Here is a 26,531-nt window from a genome sequence, read left to right on the forward strand (position 1 = left end):
CCCTCTCCACTCTCTACAAACCCCTTCATGGATCACTGCCTTGTTGTGGCGAAGGGGCTTGCGTAACTCAGTGAAGCCATAAGCTATGCCGTGCAGGGCCACCCAAGACGGACAGGTCATGGCAGAGAGTTCTGACAAAATGTGGTCCACTGGAGAAGGAAATGGCAACCCACTCCAGTATTCTTGCCAAGAAAACCCTATGGAACGTATCACAAGGCTAAAAGAGATGATGCCGGAAGATGAGCCCCTCAGGTCGGAAGGTGTCCAATATACTAGTGGGGAAGAGCAGAGGGAATTTCCAAGTAGCGCCAGAAAGAGTGAAGCGGCTGGGCCAAAGCCGAAAGGACACTCAGCTGTGGATGTGTCTGGTGGTGAAAAGAAAATCCGATGCTGTAAAGAACAATATTGTTTAGGAACCTGGAATGTCAGATCAATGAATCAAGGTAAGCTGGAGGTGGTCAAACATGAGATGGCAAGATTGAACATCGACATCTTGGGAATCAGCGAACTAAAATGGACAGGCATGGGCGAATTTAATTCAGGTGACCATCATATCTACTATTGTGGGCAAGAATCCCTTAGAAGAAATGGAGTAGCACTCATAGTCAACAAAAGGGTGGGAAAAGCAGTACTGGGGTACAATCTTAAAAATGATAGAATGATCTCAGTACGAATCCAAGGCAAACCATTCAACATCACAGTAATTCAAGTCTATGCCCCAACCACTGAGGCCGAAGAAGCTGAGGGTGATCGGTTCTATGAAGACCTACAACACCTTCTAGAACTAACACCAAAAAAAGATGTCCTCTTCATCATAGGGGATTGGAATGCTAAAGTAGGAAGTCAAGAAATCACCAGGATAACAGGCAGGCATGGCCTTGGTGTACAAAATGAAGCAGGACAAAAGCTAATAGAGTTTTGCCAAGAGAACATGCTGATCATAGCAAACACTCTTTTCCAACAGCACAAGAGGCGACTCTACACATGGACGTCACCAGATGGTCAATATCGAAATCAGATTGATTATGTCCTTTGCAGCCAAAGATGGAGAAGCTCCATACAGTCAGTCAAAACAAGACCTGGAGCTGACTGTGGCTCAGATCATGAGCTGCTTCTTGCAAAATTTTGGCTTAAATTGAAGAACGTCGGGAAAACCACTAAACCGTTCAGGTATGACCTAAATCATATCCCTGATGAATATACAGTGGAGGTGAGGAATAGATTTCAGGGATTAGACCTGATAGACAGAGTGCCTGAGGAACTATGGACGGAGGTCCGTAACATTGTTCAGGAGGCAGCAACTCAATCCATCCCAAAGAAAAAAAATGCAAGAAAGCAAAGTGGCTGTCTGATGAGGCTTTACAAGTAGCTCACGAAAGAAGGGAAGCGAAAAGCAAGGGAGAAAGGGGAAGATATACCCAGCTGAATGCAGAGTTCCAGAAAATAGCAAGGAGAGACAAGAAGGCCTTATTAAATGAACAATGCAAAGAAATCGAGGAAAACAACAGAATGGGAAAGACTAGAGATCTCTTCAAGAAAATTGGAGATCTCAAGGGAACGTTTTGTGCAAAGACAGGCATGATAAAGGACAAAGAAGGCAGGGACCTAACAGAAGCAGATGAGATTAAGAAGAGGTGGCAAGAATACACAGAAGAACTATACAGGAAAGATCTGAATGTCCCTGATAGCCATGAGAGTGCGGTCACTGAACTTGAGCCAGACATCCTCGAGAGTGAAGTCAAGTGGGCCTTAGGAAGCATTAGTAACAACAAAGCTAGCGGAGATAACAGTATTCCAGCTGAGCTATTTAAAATCCTAAAAGATGATGCTGTTAAAGTGCTGCATTCAATATGCCAACAAATCTGGAACACTCAACAGTGGCCACAAGACTGGAAAAGGTCAGTTTACATTCCAATTCCAAAGAAGGGCAACGCCAAAGAGTGTTCAAACTACCGCACAATTGCGCTCATTTCACATGCCAGCAAGGTGATGCTCAAAATCCTACAAGCTAGGCTTCAGCAGTATGCGAACCGAGAACTACCGGAAGTACAAGCTGGGTTTCGAAGAGGCAGAGGAACTAGAGATCAAATCGCCAACATTCGCTGCATCATGGAGAAAGCAAGAGAATTCCAGAAAAATGTCTATTTCTGCTTCATTGACTACGCTAAAGCCTTTGATTGTGTGGATCACAACAAACTGTGGCAAATTCTTAAAGTGATGGGAGTACCAGACCACCTTACCTGTCTCCTGAGAAACCTGTACGAGGGTCAAGAAGCAACAGTAAGAACCAGACATGGAACAACCGATTGGTTCAAAATTGGGAAAGGAGTACGACAAGGCTGCATATTGTCACCCTGCTTATTTAACTTATATGCAGAGTACATCATGAGAAATGCTGGGTTGGATGAATCAGAGGTCGGAATTAAGATTGCTGGGAGAATTATCAACAACCTCCGATATGCAGACGATACCACCCTAATGGCAGAAAGCGAAGAGGATCTCAAGAGCCTCTTGTTGAGGGTGAAAGAGGAGAGTGCAAAAGCTGGTTTGAAACTCAACATTAAAAAAACTAAGATCATGGCATCTGGCCCCATCACTTCCTGGCATATAGAAGGGGAAGAAATGGAAGCAGTGACAGATTTTACTTTCTTGGGCTCCAAGATCACTGCTGATGGTGACTGTAGCCATGAAATTAAAAGACGCTTGCTCCTTGGGAGGAAAGCTATGGCAAACCTAGACAGCATAGGAAGAAGCAGAGACATCACCTTGCCGACAAAGGTCCGTCTAATCAAAGCTATGGTTTTCCCAGTAGTAATGTATGGCTGTGAGAGCTGGACTATAAGGAAGGCTGAGCGCCGAAGAATTGATGCTTTCGAACTGTGGTGCTGGAGAAGACTCTTACGAGTCCCCTGGACTGCAAGGAGGTCAAATCAGTCCATCCTAAAGGAAATCAACCCTGAGTGCTCATTGGAAGGACAGATCCTGAAGCTGAAGCTGAAATATTTTGGCCACCTAATGCAAAGAGAAAACTCTCTGGAAAAGACCCTGATGCTGGGAAAGACTGAAGGCAAAAGGAGAAGGGGACGGCAGAGGATGAGATGGCTAGATAGCATCACGGATGCAATGAATATGAACTTGAGCATGCTCCGGGAGAGAGCGCAGGACAGGAAGGCCTGGCGTGCTATGGTCCATGGGGTCACGAAGAGTCGGACACGACTGAACGACTGAACAACAACTCTCTACAAAAATGTGCTGCTAAAATCCTGGAATTGCAGGGTTGGCATCCATGGAGAATTGGAAAGGAAATACATGGAGGCTATCTGCATATGTGAATCAGTCCTTATTCTGAACCTCTTAAATGGCTACACCAAGCATAGTTTTCAGACTAAGACACTAGCTTATCTGCTGTGGCTTCCTTATTGCTTGTAAATTACTGAGCAATAAGGAATGTGTATTTTAAAGAGTTAAGTACAAAGTCAACTGAAAGGCATTCTATTATAAGGACTGGCAACCTCCCTCTGCAGCTCTTGAGTATCTCCTCATGAGGGAGGACATACATGCACTTAATTAACCTTGCCTGGTGTACCTACCAACTAATTACTCTGGAACAGAATGCCTCGGAACGACATACATTAAAAATTGGCAGCCAAGACCTTCTGTACTGTGCTCAAATTCAGTACTGCTGTCTGTTATGCCTTTTCCAGCTGCTTCACAGCAGTTGTGGCTCATGGGCATAGCAACAAATATTTTTTATAAGATTTGAAGTACTAAAGAAGCAGATGTGTTGGACAGTAAAATGTGCGTACCTGGCAGTCTTTTGCCCTCCAGAGTAGCCAATACATTTTAATACCAACGTTCTCCTACGTAGCAGATACCATGCTAATTTCCCTGTGCGGTCCATTCTACAGGCTGAAATGACATATTGTTTCAAAATTAATAAAGTCTGTGTCACATTGCTTCCCCAAAATCTATAAAATGGCCGAATACTAGATTCAGGCTGTTGCGCTGTGACAGCAGTGCATGTGATTAGGTGGGCGCGGGGGGGGGGGGGACGGACTGATAGGCCTATTGCAGGGGTGTTGAACACCTTTCAGCCCAAGGGCTGAATTCCCTTTTGGAGAAGGTCTCAGATGCCACATTCCAGTGGGGTGGGGTGGGGCTGCAAGATAAAAGGGAGTGGTACCCAAAATACCAGCATATTGTAGCTGAAAGCTCTTACTGCTGGTACATCTGTGTTTGTTATTAGTGCGTAATGTTTCAGCTAAACCAGGGCATAGCCTGAAGGCACATGAGGCAGCCACCTTTCTGAAGCTAAGCAAGTCTGGGACTGGTCAGTGCTTGGAGGGGAGACCACCTGGGAACCACATGTAGCCACCTTGAGTTCCACAATGAAAGAAAGGTGGGATATATATATGTAATAAATGAATAAACCTGCGAGCAACCTCCATTGAAAGTACTGCCCTCCAGATGTTTTGATAGGTCTGGCATTATGGGAGTTGTAGTCTAAAACATCTGGAGGGCGCCGAGTTGCCTACCCCTGGAGTAGAACTTTCACGTCATCTCAGTCTGCAATGGCTGCTTCACATATGGAAGTCATCACTTGCATGTCTGTCACTGTAATGACAGCAGCATCGTACATGAATTTCCCCCCAAAGCCAGATGAGGTGTGCGATATATAGCCAAGTAATGCAAATTGTAGTCACATTAGAAATATTACCTGGGGCCTGTCTACAAAGGAGGTTTTCTCTGATGCTGCTGTGGTTTAAAGTTATCAGGGATACATGATGTCATGGCCACTCTGCAGCCATCCCGGGATTTACCTGGGGGGAAGCTGCATTTTTGCAGAGTACTTTTACTCCATTGTTTTTTTTTTTAATTCAGCTCCCCCACAGTTCAGGTGCTGTGTGCATATCCCTCCGCTTTAAATTTGGTATGATCGGGGCATTCCTAGGGGTGTGTCTTTCACCTAGCCATGACCTCAGTAACCTAGGAAACTAGAGTAACTTGCCTGCCTTTCTAACATATCAAAGCTCTAGAGTGCTCTTTCAAGCCTTCAGAATTGCCCTGCACTTCCTTTTCACCAGTGCGAGGAATTAGCCTCAATGATTAGGCACTTCCCTGATGTTTGTTACTTTGCTTCTTTGATGTTGTGTTAAATTGCTTCTCCAATGTTATGTAAAGTCGCATAAGAGCTTTATCACAGTAGCAATCTGGTGAGAGCTCAGGATCATGGGAGCCTGTCATTGCAAGCAGGGAGAAAGTACCTAGACAAGGAGGAAGGGTGGGTGGGGTGATTGGAGCTATAACACCGCAACAGTTTGCTGGAATGGGGTGAAATTGGGAGTGGGTGGGCTGCTCTCAGCAGGAGCCTTCAGATGCTGCACTGGAGAATCAGGGATTTTGGCTTCTTCAGGCAAAAGTGTGCATATTGGGGAAAAGGAGGGAAGAGGAATTACTCCATAACAGTTTGCTGGAATGGGGTGAAATTGGTAGGTGGGGGGATGCTCTCATAGGAAGCTTTCAGACGCTGCATTGGAGACTTGGGAATTTGGGCTTCTTCATGCAAAAGTGTGCACATTGGGGGAAACGTGGGGAAACTCTAACTCTGTGACAGTTTGCTGGAATGGAATTGTGCAATAGTTACCCTCTATTCATAATAATGTAGTAGCAGGGGGGAGCCTGGACATGGGCTGGGAAACAAGCCCCTCTCATTTGTTGAGCAGCCCGCACCAGATTGATGACATTCTATTCTACTCCCCCCCCCCAACCCGGAAGTATGTTCCTTTCAAGCACTGTGTGACCTGTGAAAACTGGATTTTAAAGGTATGCTACACTTGGCTTTTCTTGCTTCCTGTGTCACTGACGGACCAATGCTAATTCCATGAAAATCCAGATAATATTCCAACATGCTTCTCATTCCATTGTTATGAAGATCCCCCCCCCGATCTATTGATTATGTGTGCTGGAAGCCTCCAACAAAAACGCTCAGTGATCCCAGTGTTCTGCTTTGTGTACCATATGAATTCTGTCATTCAGTGTCATTCAAGTTCCTAAACGGAGATGATTGCAACTGCTCTGTACCGGCTGAAAGGTGCCTGTGTGCAGCCCAGCCATTTGACATCCCAGGCCAAGCCCTCTCTGACTTTTCAGAGTTGGGTTACTTCAAAGCTGCCTGACCTTTGAACTTGATTGAGATCCATTCCGTCTTCAGATTCTGCCCCTTAACATGCATTGTGTCACAATCTGATGCCATAACACGGCAAAGATTTTGCATGGTCCGAATACTGTTCCTCTTGTTTGCGATATATACAGATCATCATAATATGGGGAGGACTGTCAGAGCCAAGCTAGACCTTACACCATTCTTGCAATTAGCAGTTGTGTTAATGTTTTTTTAAGTGTAAATTGCAGGTATGAGGCTCTGATGTGGATTAGGATCCTGGCGGGGGTAGGAGGGGTTAACCCTTTGCCCTCTGTTGCAGTCCTGGTCCTGATCAGGGCCCCTGCACTTTCTATTTGCCTCAAGAGTAAACCTCCCAGTGGTGCTAATGAGAGTTCTTGTTTTCCTTAATTGCTAATTGAAAGTCCTTCAGCTATCACTAGATAATCACTTCTTACATAGCATTGAATCCTAGCAGGGTCATTGGCTGTTTGAAAACCAGATTTTGAGTCTACTGTACACAGTATGTGAATCTTTTAACCACTGGGACTTGAACCAACCTGTAAATAACATGTGGATCCTTATTCTATTTTTTGTGTAAGATTTAAAGCATATAATAGTCTATTTTCTCTTGAGGGTGTTGGCCAGAAACAGCTTACCTTGCCTCTCAGTGCCAAAACAGACATTTAAATCTGTATCTAGAATCATCTTCTCCCCCCCCATCTTTATTCTAGAGTAGCTGTAGCCCCCCTCCTGCCCTGATCTGGATCCTAATCTGGAGAGTAGGGTGGCTTTTAAGATCTAGATTGGGCTCTCTGCACCTACTCTAGAATAAAAATGAAAAAGACATAGCTGTTAGGTATGGATTTTTATTCATTCATTCATTCATTCATTCATACATACATTTATCACTTTTTGGCCTTAATAGGACCTCCTGTAAGGTGCCTTACAATTGAGTAGTGTCTATTTTGGCCCACAGTCTGTTTGCTAGAGGGGAACAACAGTGCTCTATAGTGCCTCTGTTTCTGGCATACAGGGCCAATAAATGGCTAATAGGATTTAGTAGATGTGATGACACCCAGGAGTTGGAGACAAACTAGGGAAAAACTGGGATGTTTCATGCACAGATTAAACAGTATACAACAGAAACCACTAGATGGTGCCATTACAGTCAGAAATGCCGGAAGCACCATTAAAAAACAAGAATATATAAATCAAGGACATTGAACATAAATCTGATTCAATCCTTGCAGAAGACGGTGGCATGCATGTATGTGTGTATGTGTGTATGTGTGTATATATATATATATATACACACACACACATACACACACACACACACACACACACATGCCAATTTTTTTTTCTCCTATCAGAGGTTTGCTGATTTTCTGAGTGTGTGTATCTTATTCATACAGACTAAAACCTTTTAAAGTTCTGGGTTGTGGTTCCCAGATATCCTAAATTTATTCTATAGCCCACTCCAGTGCTATGGGTGGGTTAAACAAGGAAGAAAAATGTAAAATGCCCAATTGAAATTTCAGTTAGAGTACAGCATAAAAGTATTGATATGGGGCTGAAATTCTTCACTTCCTAGGAGCTAGAATAATAAGGCTGGGTGCCATGAGGGGCAGGCCTTACCATGTTCCTGAAAGAGTCTTTGGCTTTGAGTTTCCAAGAGAAGAGGGCTCCATGCTTGTGAGGCAGCTGCTCATAACTAGGGGTGCACGAAAGCCACTTATGTGGTCTCGCAGCTTTTCGCGGTGGGGGGGAGGTGCTTCTCTGCTCTTCCCCCGAAGTTCAGGCCAGGGGGGAGGCTTCCTGCCTCGCCCGGCCGAAATTCAGGCCGGGGAGGAGGCTTCCCGCCTCGCCCGGCCGCGAAATAAAAAGTTAAAAAAAAAAACACACCCCCGTGATAGGCTACGTGACGATTAATGTAGCCTATCACGGCTAGATCTGCAAAGTCAGCCGTGATAGGCTACGTAAATCGTCACGTAGCCTATCACGGGTGAATTTAAAAAAAAAAAAAAAGCGCGTATGGCTAATGGCGGCCCCCATAGGGAGCTGCCATTCGCGTTCCTTATTTGGTCGCTGTAGTCTACGTAAATCTTTACGTAGACTACGGCAAAAATAAGGGCAACGCAAATAGCGTTGCCCTTATTTTCGCCGTAGTCTACGTAATCTTTACATAGACTACAGCGACCAAATAAGGAACGTGAATGGCAGCTCCCTATGGGTGCCGCCATTAGCCGTATGCGCTTTTTTTTTTTAAGTCACCCGTGATAGGCTACGTGACGGTTTACGTAGCCTATCATGGCTGACTTTGCAAATCTAGCTGTGATAGGCTACGTTAATCGTCACGTAGCCTATCACGGGGGCGTTTTGTTTTTTTTTTAGTTTTATTGGAATGGCGGCGGCGGCAGCCGGTCGAAAGATCGGCTGCCGCCCCCGCCCCTGACGAAGACCCGACGAACCGCCACTGGGACCCGCCGCCGGGAGGGACATTCAGGAAAGGTAAGTCCCGCCCCGGGGGGGGTGCGGGGGGCAGGGGGGTGCAGAGAATTTCTCCCCGAAACTTCTTCGGGGGGCCGAACACGTTGGCGCTCGGCCCCCCGAAGTTTCGGGGGGAAATTCTCCGCCAACCCTACTCATAACCCTTCCCAGATACCTTTTGCTGTCTGAACATGGATGGAACACATGAAGTATTGTTACGAGGATGTTTTTACTCCATCTTGGGAGGACAAGATGGAACACAAGGTAGGGGCCCAAGCTTGTTGTAACATACAAAGCCCTAAACAACTTGGGACCATAGTTTCCCTATTACCTTAGCAACCTCACCCCTTATATCTCTGCCCAATATTTACGATCATCAGAGGGAACACTTCTGAGAGTGCAACATGCTCCTGAGGTTTTCCTCAGGAGCACTAGCAGTAAAGCATTTAGTGTTGCAGCATCCACAGCCTGGAATATTTTACCAATTGACAGACCGGCCACCACAGTTCTGACTTAAAACTCATCTCCTTACACAGGCTTTCCCTGAAGTATGACCCGGGCCAGATCTACACCTTGTGTCATATCACTACAATCCCATCATGGTAACGCTATATCCCTCTTGCGCGTTTATACCTCATAGGACACACAATGACATTTGTTGTGGTATATTGGATAATGTGGAATAAAAAGCAGGAAATAACACTACAAAAGCAGTATATCAAATGTATAAAGTGCCTGAACGGTTATCAGTGCACTTCGATACCGCTATAAAGCAGTAGTATAGATCTAGCCCTAGCCAACTCTGGTTTGTAGTACACAGTAGAGTGTGTGTTTTTATTGCTGATTAATTTGTATTGTGTTGTTTTTAAGGTTATATTTATTGCTGTTTTTACATCATTGTATTTTCTGTTCACTGCTTTGATATCTTTGTGGAAAATGGTATATACATTTGAATAATAAATACAAAAATAGAGCTTTATAGGCCGGGTCGGTGGGCGGGTCAGTGGTCATCCAAAAAGAACAACTACTGAATCTCTAGGGAGCACATGGTCCTAAATTAATTCAAGCTCATCTAATGCTAGAATCCCAAATCTCATTATTTTAGGGCAAGGCCAGAAGATACGAAAACTCTTTGCCCTACCAAAGCCACTCTTCCATAGGGTGCCCACTTATTACCAAAAAAAAGAGGACAAAAGAAGATGCTAATTTGCATGACATTTGCATATGCACATTTATATCTGTAGGTGTAAATGTATAAATAATTACTATAATTTAAATAGAAATACATCTCACCATAGTTGAGAAGACCGCCCAGGTGGCCTGGGTGCTTGTTCAGTCCACTGCCCACGTGCTAAGTATTGATGGGAAAATTCAAGGCCACTGTGCTCCCTCCTTATGATTCTTTGATTTTAAACGAGCTCATCAGAGGACACGTTCAAATAGAGAACTGTCCTCTGCCAGCTCTCCAAAATAGAGGGCTGTCCCCTGTAAGGTAGGACAACCGGCCACCCTAACTTTTATCCATTGGGTGTAGATTTTACTGAGTCTGATGGTGTTAAATAATATACCCGCTAAAACTAGCTTATATAAACAAAATCCTTAATCATCATACAAAGTGAGCTTTTGGGATTAAACTTCCCAAAAGTATGGTATCTACTGCCATACTTCCTGAGCAATACTAGATCCTTTCCCCATTTATCCTGATAAGGATTCTTTCTTACATTTAGATTAGCCAATATTTTATAATATTGACATAGGGTTCCTTTGGATAAATTACTTGTAATTACCATTTCAAACTTAGTGCAGTCCTTTAATGAACTATATTTAGCTGTTTTTCATTATTATTATTATTATTGTGCCATCAATGCACATGGTACTGTACAGAATAAAACACCCCAAAGGCTTACATTCTAATCTGAAGATATCGAACAAATAGTCTGTCATATTTGTTCATTAACTCCCCCATTGTCAGGCTTGTCCCCCATTGTCAGGCAGGGTATATATGTCCCAGGGGGGACATATATACCCTGTGACACCAATTCTGAGTCAGAGGGGGAATGTTGTGGAACCAAACTCAGCTGTGGGAAGCCAGATGCCTGACAATTCAGTTCTCCCAGGCCTCCCACCTGGTTATGAGCTGGGAGGGGATGAGTCTCAGGATGGGGATACATACGACCTATCTTCCACAGCTAGGAGACCTGACCTTGACAGAGGCTGCTTCTTCTTCACAAGGGACGTCTTCCATGGGAATGGAGCAGCAGGGGGAAGACTCTGCAGGGGAAGGTGCTTCTGCAGTTTATCCTAGGATGCGACATGCGACGTCAGCTTAAGAGGGCGGGGAAAAGGCATCTGGTGAGACCTAGTGTGTCTGCAAACTAGGCTTCCTTTCTAGGATCGAAGGTCTGATAGCAATCTTCAGAAGCCACTCCCCTGTATTTAAACAAGAGCAACAGGCAGTAGAGTTGTTGGATGCACTCCATGCAAAGGCACGGAGTGCCTTCCACCAGCTTTGGCTGGTGGCCCAGCTACACCCCTATCTGGACAGGGATAACTTGGCTTCAGTAGTCTATGCTCTGGTAACTTCTAAGTCAGAGTACTCCAATATGCTCTATGCAGGGCTCCCCTTGAAAACTGTTCAGAAGCTGCAGCTTGTGCAAAATTGGCAGCCAGCACTTCCTCCAAGTGCCTCCTCTCAGGGAGGCTCAGAAAGTGGCAACAAGCTGGCAACAAGGGAGAGCGCCTTCTCAGTGGTGCCCCCCCCATGAAGGAATGCTCTCCTCACTGAGGTCTACCTGGAGCCAACATTGTCATCTTTTTGGCACCAGGTTAAGACTGGTTCTCTACTCCCAGGCATTTGACAGCATATGATGGGATTTTATATTATGTTTTTATTATCTTGTATTTGTGGTTGGCAACTTTTGTGAACTGCCCAGAGTGCTTTGGCAGTTGGGTGGTATAGAAATGATGATGATAATAATAATAACAACAGCAACAACAACAAAATAATTCTCTTTAAACCCAACTTGGACTGGGCAAATATGGGAATGCATTCAGACAGAGGACTGCCCTCCGACAGCCCTTCAAATAGAGAAGTGTCCTCTAGTAGGGCACATAGTCAACTTAACTCAGAGCCAGGAAAACTGGCAGGTTGCTCTTGGGAGGATGTAACAAGCCCAGGTGGTTCCAGTGAATTCATCCATGCCATGCAATTGCAAGCCGCCTTTTTCACAACTCATATTGGGGTGGAGAAACCACAAAGCAGCATCCAGACTGCTATTCTCATATATGGGTTGTGCCAGTGGTGGAACTTTAGGGCAGAGGGGCTGGGGCAGGATGATGGAAACCAAGCATGAGGTGGGCTTGATAGCTGGCCTTGATAGCTGGGCTTGTAACCGGCACCTCTCTGTCCCACAAAATGGGATTACCAATAACGACAGATGAAAGTGTGCCAATCTTTCCTGTTTTTGTGGTCCTTTCAGTCCAGTAGGCTTTAGCGTCTTCCATTTTTGCTCACTTGGCCAAATGTTTAGTCGTTAGTGATCCCATTCAGTTGCCACAGTTGGTGATTGGCTGGCTCCTCAACAAGTCAGACAAACCTATTGCTTGGCTGGGCCACAGGCTAGCCTGCGTAGGAAGTCATCCATTCTAGCTTATGTCCACTCGGTAGGCACTGATTTTGAAGGGCCATAGCTCAGTGGTAGAGCACATGCAGAAGATTCCAAGTTCAATCCTTGGCATCTCCAGGTAGGGTTGGAAAATTCCTAGATGAAACCCTGGAGAGCTGCTGCCAGTCAGGGTCAACAGTACTGGGCTAGATAGGCTGATGTCTGACTCAGTAGAGGCAGCTTCCTGTGCTCCTGTGTTTATTTGTGTGCTGAATTAAATCTTCTGTGTTTGCATTCCTTTCAGGACTCGGTTAAGTGGCTTCCCAAATCTCCTAAGCTACATGGCAGTCATAACTGGAATGTGCAGGGCTCTCACTGGGCTTCTCTGAAAGGAAAGGAGAGTGCCCAAGGTTGCAGTCTGTACAAATTCAGCTCCGCCACTGAAAAATGGAAGGAAGGCCGAATCAGTCCTGAACAAGAAGCTGAGGAGTTGGAGGATCCTAATGAGGATGTAAGTGCCAAGCTGGTCCAGGGTGTTCTGTGCCCTCCTGCATCTATATTCAGGCTTGATGAAATCAAGATAGCAATAATAACAAGACTTACACGCTGCTTTTCTGCCACTCAGAGTGTCTCCTCCATGCCCCCATCCTCCCACCAGCCTGGTAGTGTTGCAAACATTCTCAGCTGTGACAACTGTGTTCTTGAGGTGCCTTGGCATGTCTCAGTCAAGTGCTGCCTGAAAGGCCAGTTGTTCTGTCACTACTGTATTACTGCACATTTTGGTGACTGACAATACCTCTGCAGTGTCTTAGGAAATCTGGAAATCAGTATATCCCCCCGCCCCCGCCACCCCCAAGGCATTCACAGGCTGATTCTGAGATTGGACTGTTGACTTTTGATGTAGGAGCTTATGTTTGCAACATCCACCAGCCCATTCTGATGTGTGTTGAGGAGCCATTTTGACATGTGTATTTCCAGAAAATATAGTTTTGTTTTCAGTTCAGATGGAGGAATACGAAAATGCCAACACTCACTTGTGACTTCCACACAGTAATGCAAATATACCTGAGTTTCTGAAGGAAATAGCTCATCCTCCAGCTTTGCAGGATTTGTGGAATACATACATTCCTGGCTATATGCTTCAGTTTTAGATTAACTACTGTTTAGCATGGTGTCTGAACTCTACATTCTGGTTATGTTCAACTAGGGTTATTGAAAATAAGCCAGCTTCATAAACTATGGTTTGAAGTTGGCCTGTTTCCATGAACCATAGTTAAGACTAGCTGTAGTTTGTCTGGGATAATATGTCATGGCAAGCTGTGGTTACTCTGAAACAGAAGTGAACATTTCTGAAGTCCTTCTCACACCTGCACCAGGAAAGGAGAGGGAGTGTACAAGCCTGAGGTTCACTGTGGCTTGTGCTCATAAAGCTAAATCATGGTTTTGCATTACATGGGAATACAGCCAACGTATATAGTTATAGGGTGGCCATGTGCCCTACTTTACAGAGGACTGTCCTCTATTTGAAGGACTGTCAGAGGATAGTCCTCTTTTTAAAGAGCTGTCCAGGCCAAGTTCAGTTTAAAGATAAAGAACCAGAAGAAGTGGGAGCTCAGGGGCCTTGAAGTCACCCATCAGCAGTGAGCACCTGGACAGCAGACTGAGCAAGGCACACAGGTCACCTGGTCATGGTCTTCCCCACTATGATGAGATGTACTGTATTTCTATTTGAATTACACTAATAGTTTTTATTTGTGCCTAAACATGTAAATTAAATTAGGCAAATGTTATGAAAATCTGTATCCCCCTTTGTCTTTTTTTTTTCTCTCAATGCATTTTGTGGTGATGTGTAAGTGGCCACCCTATACAGAAATACAGTTTGCTTTTTAATATGAGCCAACTGTAATTTGGGGAGGCGGATGGAACTTGGTGCGCCAATGGTATTTTTCAGGCATGCTCAACATGATTCAAGATTCCACCCCTCCCCATTTTATTTGAAGCGCTTCGCTTCCAATTCCGGGGTATTTATTTGCTGCCTTTAACAATTATTTTTTCTGCTGTTCTTTGTTTTCCTAAACAAAACAGGAGCCTGTATCCAAATTCTCTGGGAGTCTCTTTGATTCCAGTGATAATGTTCGAGATCCAAGAAATCTTAGGGTCACTCTTCAAAAGGAGAGACAGAAAGTTGCAATGAAGGGGAAACCCTTTCCAGTGGGCAACAATAAGGCGCAGGTTCCAGCTGTGGCCACGAAGAGCTTCCCAACAGATGCGAGCAGGTTTTCAAATGAAAACAAAGACCAGATCTCAGGAGCTGCAGATGTATCCCAGCCCCCCTTGAAGGTAACTCATTAGGATGAAGAAGCGGCTGCATCTTCACTTTCTAGAAGTGCATGTTCATAGGAGGAAAATTCACGTATACAAAGTCCACTCCTGATTACCAGGCCCACAAAGCATGCCCAATCAGGTTCTCAATGACTTACAAGGCAATTTGACAAAGCCAAGCACCGTTTTCTTTAAGGCAATGGGGGCAATTTTTTTAAAAATGGATTTGACAACTAAGGTTGGGGAATAATCCTGGATGAGCTTTTGTGCCTTCCTGTGCTGATGGGGAAGACAGAGAAGTTTGGAGGATACTGCAGCCAGCCTTTCCCAAACTGGCACTCCCCAGATGTGTTGGATTACAACTGCCATCATCTCCCAGCCAGCAGGGCCAGTGATGGGAGTTGTTGTCCAAGACATAGAATCACAGAATAGTAGGGTTGGAAGGGGCCTATAAGACCATTGAGTCCAACCCCTTGCTCAGTGCAGGAATCCAAGTCAAAGCATCCCTGACAAGTGGCTGTCCAGCTTCATCTTGAATGTCTCCAGTGGGGAGAGCCCACCACCTCCCTAGGTAATTGGTCTCATTGTCGTGTGGCTCTAACAGTCAGGAAGTTTTTCCTGATGTTCAGCTGGAATCTGGATTCCTGTAACTCGAGCCCATTATTCCATGTCCTGCACTCTGGGATGATCGAGAAGAGATCCTGGCCTTCTTCTCTGTGACAGCCTCTCAAGTACTTGAAGAGCGCTATCATAACACAGCATCTTGGGGAAGCTGTTCTAAAGTTTCCAGCATCTGAATTAGCTGATGTACCTCCCTCATTTTAGGAGTAGTTTGAACTGCATGAATTAGAAGATGTAGCTCTTCATGGTGTGGCGGTGTTATTTATCCTGCTTATGTCTGAAAAAATGCATAGGATCAATTATTATTATTATTATTATTATTATTATTATTATTATTATTATTATATTTATATCCCGCCTTTTTCCCAATACTGGGACTCAAGGATCAAGGCAGACCTCTCCTTTTTTCTTTTCTTTTTTTTTGGTCAGGGGTTAACCTAACTCATTTCTGCTTCTGTTCTTGTAGCTGTTCAAGCCTAAGTATTGCTTTATAAATTAGGAATAGTTAGAAAATCTTAGATTAGGAAGCCCGGATCACACTATTTCCAGGGGTCATTTATTGCACCCATCATACTACATATTGGCCTAGAGCAATCACCCCAAATTTGGTGCCCTCCAGATGTGTTGGGCTACAGCTTGTCTGGTGGGCACCAGGCTAGGGAAGGCATGGATTACACACCCAAGATTTAGAGCTGCTTATTCCCGTGTTACTGTTCTGAGGTAACACTTTCCCACATAAACATAGAATCCCAGGCTGCTTCAGACAACAACCCATTTTATAACTACATTTTTGTATGAAGTTGCAAGTCTAAAATATAACAAATATAGGATGGAAGTTAAGTGTGTTTATGTTGCTTCCTAATAGCTGGCATCACCAGACAAAAACCAGACTGTTCATCTTGAGGGAGTGCCTCAGCACAACTGGGCTTAGATGCAGATTGTCCGAACATAGGCAGGGAGACATAACCTTGGGCATACATATCTTCCTAGTTTATTTTCATTAGATTAAATTCAGGAAAAATATGCATGGATTAATTTACCAGAAATTGTAACTTGCATTAAGCATTGCCTAAGTATAGGACACAGATGTAGTGGAAGTCCTATTATTACCCTTATAGAAAAGAGTACTAGAGACCCGTGCTTTAAATGTCTTGGTCAAACTATGCATCTTTTTAAAAATTAAAGCCAGCTTTCATTCTGAAAGGTGCTCCTTTTTTCAATTCTTTTTTTGGTGGTGGTGGGGTGGTGATTTCAGTATTGATTCTCAGCGAGGTTTGAAAAAAACTTGCTCTTGTAAATACTAAACATTAAATTGCACCCCACCCCAAACAAAACCAACCAACCAACAACACTGTATATTGAAAATATGTTTGTATTTGCTTTAAAAAAGTTTATAATTGGTCTAGCAATGCTATTAAAACAGGGGAAACAGTCACACATGTGTTTTAGCAGAGCAGTTTTATCCCTTTGGCTTGCATAAGCTAGTACACACCACCATTTAATTGCTCTGGATGTAGAACTAGTGAGTTGGTCAAAGAGATGTTTTTGAGGAATTGTTGCATGTGGTCTAAAAAATGGACTCTCCATTTTTTGTCCTCCCTAAATTATTATTATGTTTTATGCTATAGGCTGCTTTTTGACCCAAAGGCCTCCAATGTGGCTGAAAAAAACAAAATGGTGCTCCAGGCTGCTTCTTTTGAATATTAGTGGAACTGAAAGTTCCACTAATATATACTGTATATATAAAGTTCCACTAATATATGTATATCCAAATACCTAGGATAAAAATATTCCATTCCATCTTTTCTTTCAGGGTCCTTATTTTGTCTAAGCTAACTTCACAGGGTCTGTGTTTCAGAAAATTTAAATTCAGATGGCGGTTGAGTAGCTGCAGCGGACATTTGTGTTACATTGATGAAGAATGGGTTTAAATTTAGAATGCCACTATTAACTCTGAATTTCATTGCTTTTATATAAATCAAGCGTAGTTTACCATCTACACATTTTCAGTACATTTGAATTAGAACAAGTTGCCATCTCATGGCAGTTTATTCAATAATACATCAATATAATCATACATAGCAGGGATGAGGAACCTGTGATGCCTAGGATGCTGTTGGACTTCAATTCCCATTACCCCTGGCCAGCATGGCCAATTGTCTGGGATGATGGGAGCTGTAGTCCAACAATATCTAGACTCTATATTGTATTTATTTATTTTTTAATTATTAATTAAATTTCTTAATCGCCCATCTGGCCGGTCACCCAGCCATTCTGGGTGATGTACAACAGTACAATTTAAAACAGTAAAATTACACATTAAGACATCATTTAAAAATACCTTAACCCACCCCAAATGCCTGCCTGAACAACCAAGTTTTCAATGTGTGGCGGAAGCTCATTAAAGAGGGGGCATGGTGGAGTTCCCTAGGGAGGGAGTTCCACAGAGTGGGGGCCACCACAGAGAAGGCCCTTTCCCTCACCAGCATAGCTGTCTTGGCTGATGGGACAGAGAGAAGGCCATCCAAGGCTGATCTTGTTGAGCGGCCTGTCTGGTGTTGCTGGAGGCGCTCCTTGAGATAGGCTGGGCCGGAACCATATAGGGTTTTAAAGGTCAAAACCAACACCTTAAATTTGGCCTGGAAAACAACTGGTAACCAGTGCAACTCCTTCAGCACCAGAGTGATGTGATCATGCCGGTGGATGCCTTATTTTAGAGGGCCACATGTTCCCCACCCCTGATATATACGGTCCTTGTCCTCATGCCATCCTAAACCAAACCTGTACAATTGTCATCTATATCTTTGTGTTGACAGATCAGTGAGTCTGCCAGCCGAGGAGGAGGAGTTGACAAACGTTCCATTGCACTGCATCACAGTTCACAAGATGTAGGAAAGTGGAGGGAGAACAGGAGAGAGGGCCAACTTGGGGGCAGGAGGCGGGGAGGTGTTGGGCTGAGCATAACTGCTGATGGGCTATCTCTGATTCCTTGACACTGCTTCCATGACTTCAGTGCCATTGTAATCATAACCAGATATGTGTTTAGGATTAATTTAGTTGGCCTACCATTCATATTGTAGAAGTTATCCTTCTGGTTCTATGTGTGTGTGTGTGTGTTCTTTCCTAATGACTGCAGCGCAGTCTCTGTGGTTAGTTCATTCATTGCACATGTGTGTTCTTCTACATGGTTTTCATTAACTGTTACCTGTCTAATAGGAATGAATAAGCTGCTGTGTTTCCTTGAAACTGGCCATTCAATATTAACTATAATTCTCTTCCAGATAACGATTACAGTGTGCACTCAAATGGGGAGTCTTGGTATTAGCATTGCTGGTGGAAAGGGCTCATCTTCATGTAAAGAAAATGATGAGGTGCATTTCATTATTCACACATTTCTCAGCTAATCGTTTTTGTGAGAGACCAAAACAGTCATTTGTGGAAGCTTGTCCTATCCTGCCTTCGTCTCTTTGGAAGTCATTAGTGGTGTCTTATGGTAGCCTTAACAAGCTTGGCTTGTGCTGAACCCCAGGATAATCAAATTGGTTGCAGCTTTTTGTTAGATGGCTAAAAGATTATGTATGTATGTATGTATGTATGTATTTATTTCTATACCGCCCAATAGCCAAAGCTCTCAGGGAGGTTCACAAAAATTTAAACTACAAAGTGCAGCATAAAACTATATAAAATAGGAAAGCTTAAAGCCATGTTGTTGTTGTTGTTGTTGTTGTTGTTATTTGTCGCTTTCTGGCTAAATTGAAGGTGACTCCATTTGAGGCTAACATACTAATGCAACTACTTTCTATCCCATCTGTTCACTTTACAGTTGTCCCTTCCTCTTTATGGCAGTGTGTGTGTGTGTGTGTGTGAGAGAGAGAGAGAGAGAGAGGGAGAGGGAGAGATTATACCACAGAACATGTCTATTCGTATTCTCAAATCATGTCCCTCCTTTCCACATGCAGGGTAATCTGCTGTTGCATTTATCGCTTGATCTTATTAATCCATGGAGGTTGGGTTCATTTTGTTTGCCTGTTTATGTGCCAACCAAATAATTGGTTGCCATGTCATTTGAGGCCATTTCTTCCTATGCACTTTGTAACTTCTAGCTAACACAGTAACCTCTTAGGTCTGAAGTGTTGCCTTCTTTCTCCCCAGGAAACCTTAATGGCACATGTGTCCAAAGATGGTCCAGTTGGTTTGGCTGGGGTGCAGTCTGAAGACAAAGAGTTGGGGGTATAAGAGTCTTTGGTTTCATATTTCGCATTGTGAATTGTTATCATTGAAGGCCACTCAGTATTGGACCTGGGTCTGAAAGAACACTGGGAGAGACAGAAAACATCATCGTCTGAATAATCAGGGTATCCTTGGCTGTAGTCCTGGTCTACCTTCTTCCAGCACTGTATTCTAGCAGGTGGTCTATACTGAAAGAAAATGCCTATCTCTTTTTATGATAATATTTTCAGTGGAATTTCTCCCAGAAAACTATCTGCAAAGACTGGTGTAGGGAAGAATCTGCCTGCGAGAGTGTACTGTATTCAACTTACTAAACTATGTTCACAAAATTTAATTCCGCATATTGATTTGTATAAATTATGGGTTGCCATCTGACCATTTAGATTTTGCATTTTTTTTAAAAAAAGATTAAAACTAAATAGTAACTTGGAACAAAAAAAAATCAAATGTAAATAAGATAGAGGAGGGCTTTTAGTTATGGAGGGAGCAATCCTATGGCCGCTAGTTAGCGGCTAGCCAGCCATAGGATATGCTGTTTTCTGGGAACTGTTCTTGGATCCCACACTCCGAGGTCGGTTCCTGGAAAACTGATCTCCCCCCACTTCCGCGCTGCCTCCGAGGCAGTGCAGAAGAGCCCCATCCTCCATGCTCGCAAGAGGAGCACGGAGGGGCTGGAAAAGGGGCATGGCTGGGGGCATTCTGGGGTGGGGAGATCGTAGCTGCCTGTACGACACATCCAATGTGTCGTACAGCAGCCTCCTTCCCTGCTCTGTGCTCCTGTGGCTAGATAGCCGCAATCAGCTGCCTAGCCGAAGAAGCAGAGCAGGAAGAGCACGGCGGGAATGATCCCCTCCATGCTTCTCCTGCCCTGCTTTGGATAGGTGGTTGCCTCTGAGTTCGGAAGCGGCTGCCTATCTAGATAGTGCCCTTGAGAATTCAAAACAGCAACAGGGATCTCATTTACCTGGTGATTATGGATAGCAGTACTATGCTGCCGACTTGTGAGTAGGTGGACATGGTTCTGAGTACAGTCCATGAGCGGGAAGGGCCCCAAACAAATATTATGCATTTTTGGCTTTTTACACAATTAAGGTGTTTTTTCAGTAAAAGCTACTCATTACCGATGGCCATCATGGCTAATAATTTTACTAGCATCATAGGCTATAAAAAAAAGCTTCCCCGTTTATTCATTCCAGATAGTAATGATTGCTCTTTTTTCAGACCTGTGGCCCATGAAGTAAACATTCATTAGATTGGACTGTGCATGTCTTATAACAGGGGTCCAACTGTGTGTTTAATTGCAGGTTGTTTAAAAACACATTATTTATAAATATCGTTTTTTAAAATCACGTCACTCCATCCTTTAGGGCACAATCCTATGCATCTTTAGACAGAAAGAAGTCCCACAACTCTCAGTATGCTGGAAGTTGTAAGACTTTTTTTTCTGTCTAAACATCCCTAGCATTGCACCCTTAGTCACTAAAGTTTAGTGGAACAACTCCCGTTGTAAAAGGTAAACAACATTTCGTGTAGAGCATGAACAAGTGTTTTGAGCTGATTGGGAGTATGTAAAAGTGACTAGAAAAAAGTAGGGATGGCGGAGAATTCCACCACGGACTCCAATGAGGCTGGATTCTAAAGAATCTGGCCCTCTGGAGTCCGTGGCGGAACGGACCACTCACCTCCGCCACCCCGCGAAGTTCACACCAGTCGGATCCTACCTGTCGCTGGCTGGGTCCAGGTCCATCCGCTCACTCCGCTGCCGTCCACTGCCGGTCTGCGGACCCAGATGGAGTCCGGCATAGTGGACACCATTTGCGTCCCTGCTCTTTGCCGTGATACGTTATGTAAATCTTTATGTAGCCTATTGCACGAAGGGACAGGGACGCAAGTGGGGTTCGCTACGCCATTTGCGTCCCTGCTCTTTGCCGTGATAGGCTACGTAAAGATTTACGTAGCCTATCATGGCAAAGAGCAGGGATGCAAATGGCGTCTGCTATGCTGGACGCCTTTTGGGTCCACAGACCGGCACTGGACAGAAGTCCGGCAGTGGGCGGACCTGGCTGGCAGCTCTGCGGACTCGCCGTGGAGTGGAGCTGGTCGGGGAGGATTCCAAGGGCAGGAACGGATCGCCTCCCCCCCTGCAGACCCCCCAGCAGACTCGGGTGACTGGGGTTCGTACACCCCTAGAAAAAAGCGATGCGATTTAGGATACCACTTCAAAGACTATCCAGAAAAAGGCTCTCGCTAAGTCCCATTCAAATCAACAGGTCAAGGTACAGTGCATGCCTACTCAGAACTAAGTCACATTGAATTCAATGGAGCTCACTCCCAGGTAAGTGGGTATAGGATTGCAGCCTTAGGCACCACTGATTTCAATGGCCTTCAGCATTCACTCTATAAATGATTGCATTTTCTTTAGTTCCATGAGGTGGCACTGTTAGCAGTAGTAGTATATTTTTCTGAAGTGGAAACAAAACATAAGCAAGATAAATATGCAAGACAAATATGATCAACATGAACACGGGACAAAAGCATTTGTTTTGAAGCAACCTGGGGAGGGATCCACAGCTTAGTGACAGAGCTCATGCCCATGTGTATGTAAAGCCCTTGATTCCATTCCTGGCATATCCGGTTAACGATTCTTGGTAGTGGGATTGGAAAAATTTTTAGGTTAGATAAACTGATGGTCTGATGTAGTAGAAGGCATCTCCTCTAATCCACTGGTTTTTAAGAAGTGGTTTATGTCTGACAACTGGGAGTGTGTCTCCGCAACAACGGAAGGAGAAGCGAATGGAGGAGTGCTGATTTTGATTTTTTTTTTTAAGGCATCAGCTTTGCTGCTCTTTGGTCCATGCAGGGCTCCATGAGCAAGCGCTCCACAGCAGTAAAAATCGCTTCATAGAACATACTTCCTGGTGGGGGTGGGGGTTGGAGTGAATGTTGCCTGACTGGCAGGGGCTGCTCAACCAATAAGAGAGGCTTCCCCCCTCTCCCCCACTTTTTCCTTTCCCCTGAAACTCCAGATGCACCTGCATTTCAGGAGCAAGCCTCATTGAGCACAGTGGGAGTTACTTTGGAGTAGACACACATATGCTTGTGCTGGGAAAGGGGGGGCACCAGGATGGGAAACCAGCCCCCTTTCTATGTGCAGGATCTCTATAACAAAGGTGTGAAGTAGTTACTTTCTAAGGCAATAAACCAAACAACGGATAATTGCAGGTTCAGTAAAGCGTTTTACAGGCTTCAGGGAATCAGTGCTTTAAACTCTGTATTCAATTCAGGGGGATCACTGTAAATTCTGTTATGGGCATTCAGAGGGCAAGCCTCATTGCGCACAATGGGAGTTACTTCTGAGGAGATACTAATGGGTTTGTTGTGAGAAAGAGAGCAGTAAGCAGAAAGACAAGGAACCAGCCCCCATGATAACCCAATGCTGCACAGGATCTCTATAACGAAGGGTCGAAGTAGTTACTTCCTAAGGCAATAAACCAAACAATGGAGAATCAGAGCCTCGAGATTGTGCTTTACAGCACTTAGGGAATTGGGCTTCAAACTGTGCCATTTCAATTGAGCGGGATGTCTGTAAATTCTGATATGGGCATTCAGGGGACAAACCTCATTGAGCACAATGGGAGTTACTTCTGAGCAGACACACATATGCTTGTGCTGGGAATCGGGGGGAGGGGGAGAACACAGGGATGGGAAACTAGCCTCCTTTCTAACCCAATGCTGCCCAGGATCTCTATAACGAAGGTGTGAAGTATTTATGCAAATTGATGTCCTATTTTGCCCTCTATTTGGGTGATGCGTGTCCTTTTGGGGGAAGATGTATAAATGGCCACCCTCCTGCTACCTTTCCCCCTTAATTTGAACATTTTCTTCAGTAAAAATCCCCTCTCGCAGGGGGAAGGTTACAGTTACAAATATTGTTACTTGTTTTAATAATGCCTGAAAAGTTAAATTAGCTTTTCTTTTCTTTTCTTTTCTTTCCTTCTTAAGGATGCCCTTATTTCAGAACCCAGCACACCCAATTCTGGTCCTGCTGAGACACCATCTAAAAGTGGCCCATTCCAGACAATAAATCATGTTAGAACAGTAAGTAATGGAAGATGAAGTTAACAATGCATTAACAATAGGGTCTGAAGATGGATTGCTACCATCTGAATTTTTGTAAAATATAGTTAAATCCCTCCCCTGGCTTTTCTATGTTTGTCTCCTGGCATCTGATTCACATTTATTTATTTATTCATTCATTCATTCATTCATTCATTTATTCATTCATTCTTTTCATTTCTATACCGCCCAATAGCTGAAGCTCTCTGGGCGGTTCACAAAAATTAAAACCAAAGAGCACGCAATAAAACAATGTGAAATATATAAAACATTAAAACCACAGTATAACAATACAACCAGAATGAAACCTAGCAGCAATGCAGGGATTTAAAATACAGATTTAAAACAACAAAGCTAAAAGTCTAGAAACTAAAATGCTAAAATGCCTGGGAAAATAAAAAGGTCTTCACCTGGCGCCAGAAATAATACATGTAGGTGCCAGGTGAACCTCACTAGGAAGCTCATTCCACAGCCGGGGTGCCACAGCAGAAAAGGTCCTCCTCCTAGTAGCCGCCCACCTCACTTCCTTTGGCAGGGGCTCATGGAGAAGGGCCACTGAGGATGATCTTAAGGTCTGGGCAGGCACATATGGGAGGAGGCAATCCTTCAGATAACCTGGCCCCAAGCCATTTAAGGCTTTTACCAGCACTTTGAATTGGGCCCAGAAATGGACTGGCAGCCAGTGCAGCTGGAAAAGTACTGGTGTAATATGAGCTCATTGGCCAGTCCCTGTTAACAATATTGCCACCCTATTTTGGACCAGCTGAAGTTTCCGGACCGTTTTCAAAGGCAGCCCCCACATATAACACATTGCAGTTATCAGAGCATGGGTAACTGTAGCTAGGCTATCTCTGTCCAGATAAGGGCGTAGTTGGTATACCAGCCTAAGCTGATAAAAAGTGCTCCATGCCACTGAGTCCACCTGTGCCTCAAGTGACAGTTCTGGATCTAAGAGCACCGCAAACTACAAACGTGATCCTTTAGGGGGAGTCCAACCCCCTCCAGAACAGGTTGAATATCACCTAGCCGGGCAGACGAACCACCTGCGAACAGTACCTCCGTCTTGTCTGGATTGAGTTTCAGTTTATTGGCCCCCATCCAGTCCATTACCGTGCCCAGTCCCTGATTCAGAACAGCCGCTGCCTCACCTGGGTTTGATGAGAAAGAGAGGTAGAGCTGGGGGTCATCCGCATATCGATGGCACCTCAGTCCACTCCTCCAGATAACCTCCCCCAGCAGTTTCATGTAGATGTTAAACAGCATGGGAGATAGAGCCCTATGGAACCCCATGGCATAATTGCCATGGCACAGAGCAATAATCCCCCAGCACCACCTTCTGGGATCAGCTATCCAAGTAGGAGTGGAACCACTGCGATGCAGTGCCTCCAGCTCCCAACCCAGACAACCTATCCCCAAGGATACCACGGTCAATGGTATTGAAAGCCACTGAGAGATCCAGGAGAATCAACAGGGTCGCACTCCCCTTGTCCCTCTCCCGGCAGAGGTCATCCCACAGGGCGACCAAGGCAGTTTCCGTTCCAAAACCAGACCTGAAGCCCGACTGAAATGCATCTAAATAATCCATTTCATTCAAGAGTGCCTGGAGCTGTCTTGCAACCACCCGCTCAAGCATCTTGCCCAGGAAGGGGATGTTGGCCACTGGCCTATAATTGTTAATGTCCTCCAGGTCCAGGTTAGGCTTTTTCCGGAGTGGTCTGATTACCACCTTTTTTAAAGTGGCCTGCACCACTCAAGGAGGAATTTACAACCTCCTGGACCCAGCCAGATGTCCCCTCCTTGTTTGATTTAATAAGCCATGAAGAGCAAGGGTCAAGCACAGAAATGGTCAATTGGACTTGGCCAAGCACCTTGTCCGCATCCTCAGGCCTCAATAACTGAAACTCATCCAATAAAACTGGAGCAGACAGTGCTCTGAACGCCCCTTCCAATGGAACTGCATTAATCGAGGTGTCCAATTCATGTCGAATCTGAGCAACTTTGTCTTCAGAGGGCTGTGCAAACTCATCACAATGTGCAACTGAGGGTTCCACAGTCTCTCTCCCTGGCCCAGAATGTAACAGCCTGTGAACCAGTCGGAAAAGCTCCGCTGAATGACACCGGGAAGATGCAATGCTGGTGGAAAAGAACTGTCTCTTTTCCACCCTCACTGCCACACAGTAGGCTCAATAGTGAGCTCTTACCTGTGTTTGGTCAGACTCAGCACGAGTGTTCCTCCACCTGCGTTCTAGCCGTCTCCCCTCTTGCTTCACTGACCTCAGCTCAGGTGTATACCAAGACACTGGCTGGGCTCTGCTCAGAGGGAGAGGGTGCTTGGGTGCGATCATGTCAATCGCCTGAGTCATCTCTGCATTCCACAGAGTGACCTGGGCTTCGACAGGAGCACCAGCCATACCAGCAGGAAAATCCCCCAGAGCCCTCTGGAATCCATCGGAATCCATTAGCCTCCGGGGGCGGACCATTTTAATAGGTCCCCCACCCTTGCAGAGGGGAAAGGCTGCCAGAAGTCTAAACCTCAGCAGGAAGTGATCTGACCATGACAAAGGGACAGATGTCAATTCCTCCACTTTCAGATCACCATCCTCCTGCTCAGCTGAGAAAACCAGATCAAGCGTGTGTCCTTTTATATGTGTTGGGCTGATGACATGTTGGGACAGCCCCATGGTTGTCATGGCGGCCATGAAGTCCTGAGCCGCCCTGGATACAGCGGCCTCGGCATGGAAGTTGAGATCCCCCAGGACCATCATCCTAGGGGTTCTCAACACCAAGTCCATGACCACCTCTGTCAGCTCAGGCAGGGAGTCTGATGGGCAGCGAGGTGGGCAGATTAGAATCCCTAATCTGTCCCGGGTACCCAACACAAGGTTCAAGCACTCAAGATCTGCACTTGAATGAGCAGGAAGCCTGGAGAGAGGGATTGAATTCCTATAGACCATGGCAACGCCCATCCCCGACCCTAAAGTTGG

At 44.9% G+C, this 26,531-nt stretch overlaps 1 protein-coding gene across 1 annotated transcript in view; it reads left to right on the plus strand.

Annotated features, from left to right (window-relative positions):
* LRRC1 (leucine rich repeat containing 1) overlaps window positions 1–26,531 on the plus strand; it is a 129,172-nt gene that overhangs the window by 98,854 nt on the left and 3,787 nt on the right. The window contains exons 14-18 of the mRNA XM_084826832.1: window positions 12,563–12,769; window positions 14,344–14,598; window positions 18,483–18,572; window positions 19,354–19,431; window positions 23,434–23,529. Of these exons, the coding sequence (XP_084682958.1) occupies window positions 12,563–12,769; window positions 14,344–14,598; window positions 18,483–18,572; window positions 19,354–19,431; window positions 23,434–23,529 (726 nt within the window). The remainder of the gene's footprint in view (window positions 1–12,562; window positions 12,770–14,343; window positions 14,599–18,482; window positions 18,573–19,353; window positions 19,432–23,433; window positions 23,530–26,531) is intronic.

The sequence above is a fragment of the Heloderma suspectum genome, chromosome 1, assembly GCF_057233095.1.
Source record: "Heloderma suspectum isolate Gila_16-S chromosome 1, 16-S_ref, whole genome shotgun sequence".
NCBI classification, from domain to species: Eukaryota; Metazoa; Chordata; class Lepidosauria; order Squamata; family Helodermatidae; genus Heloderma; species Heloderma suspectum.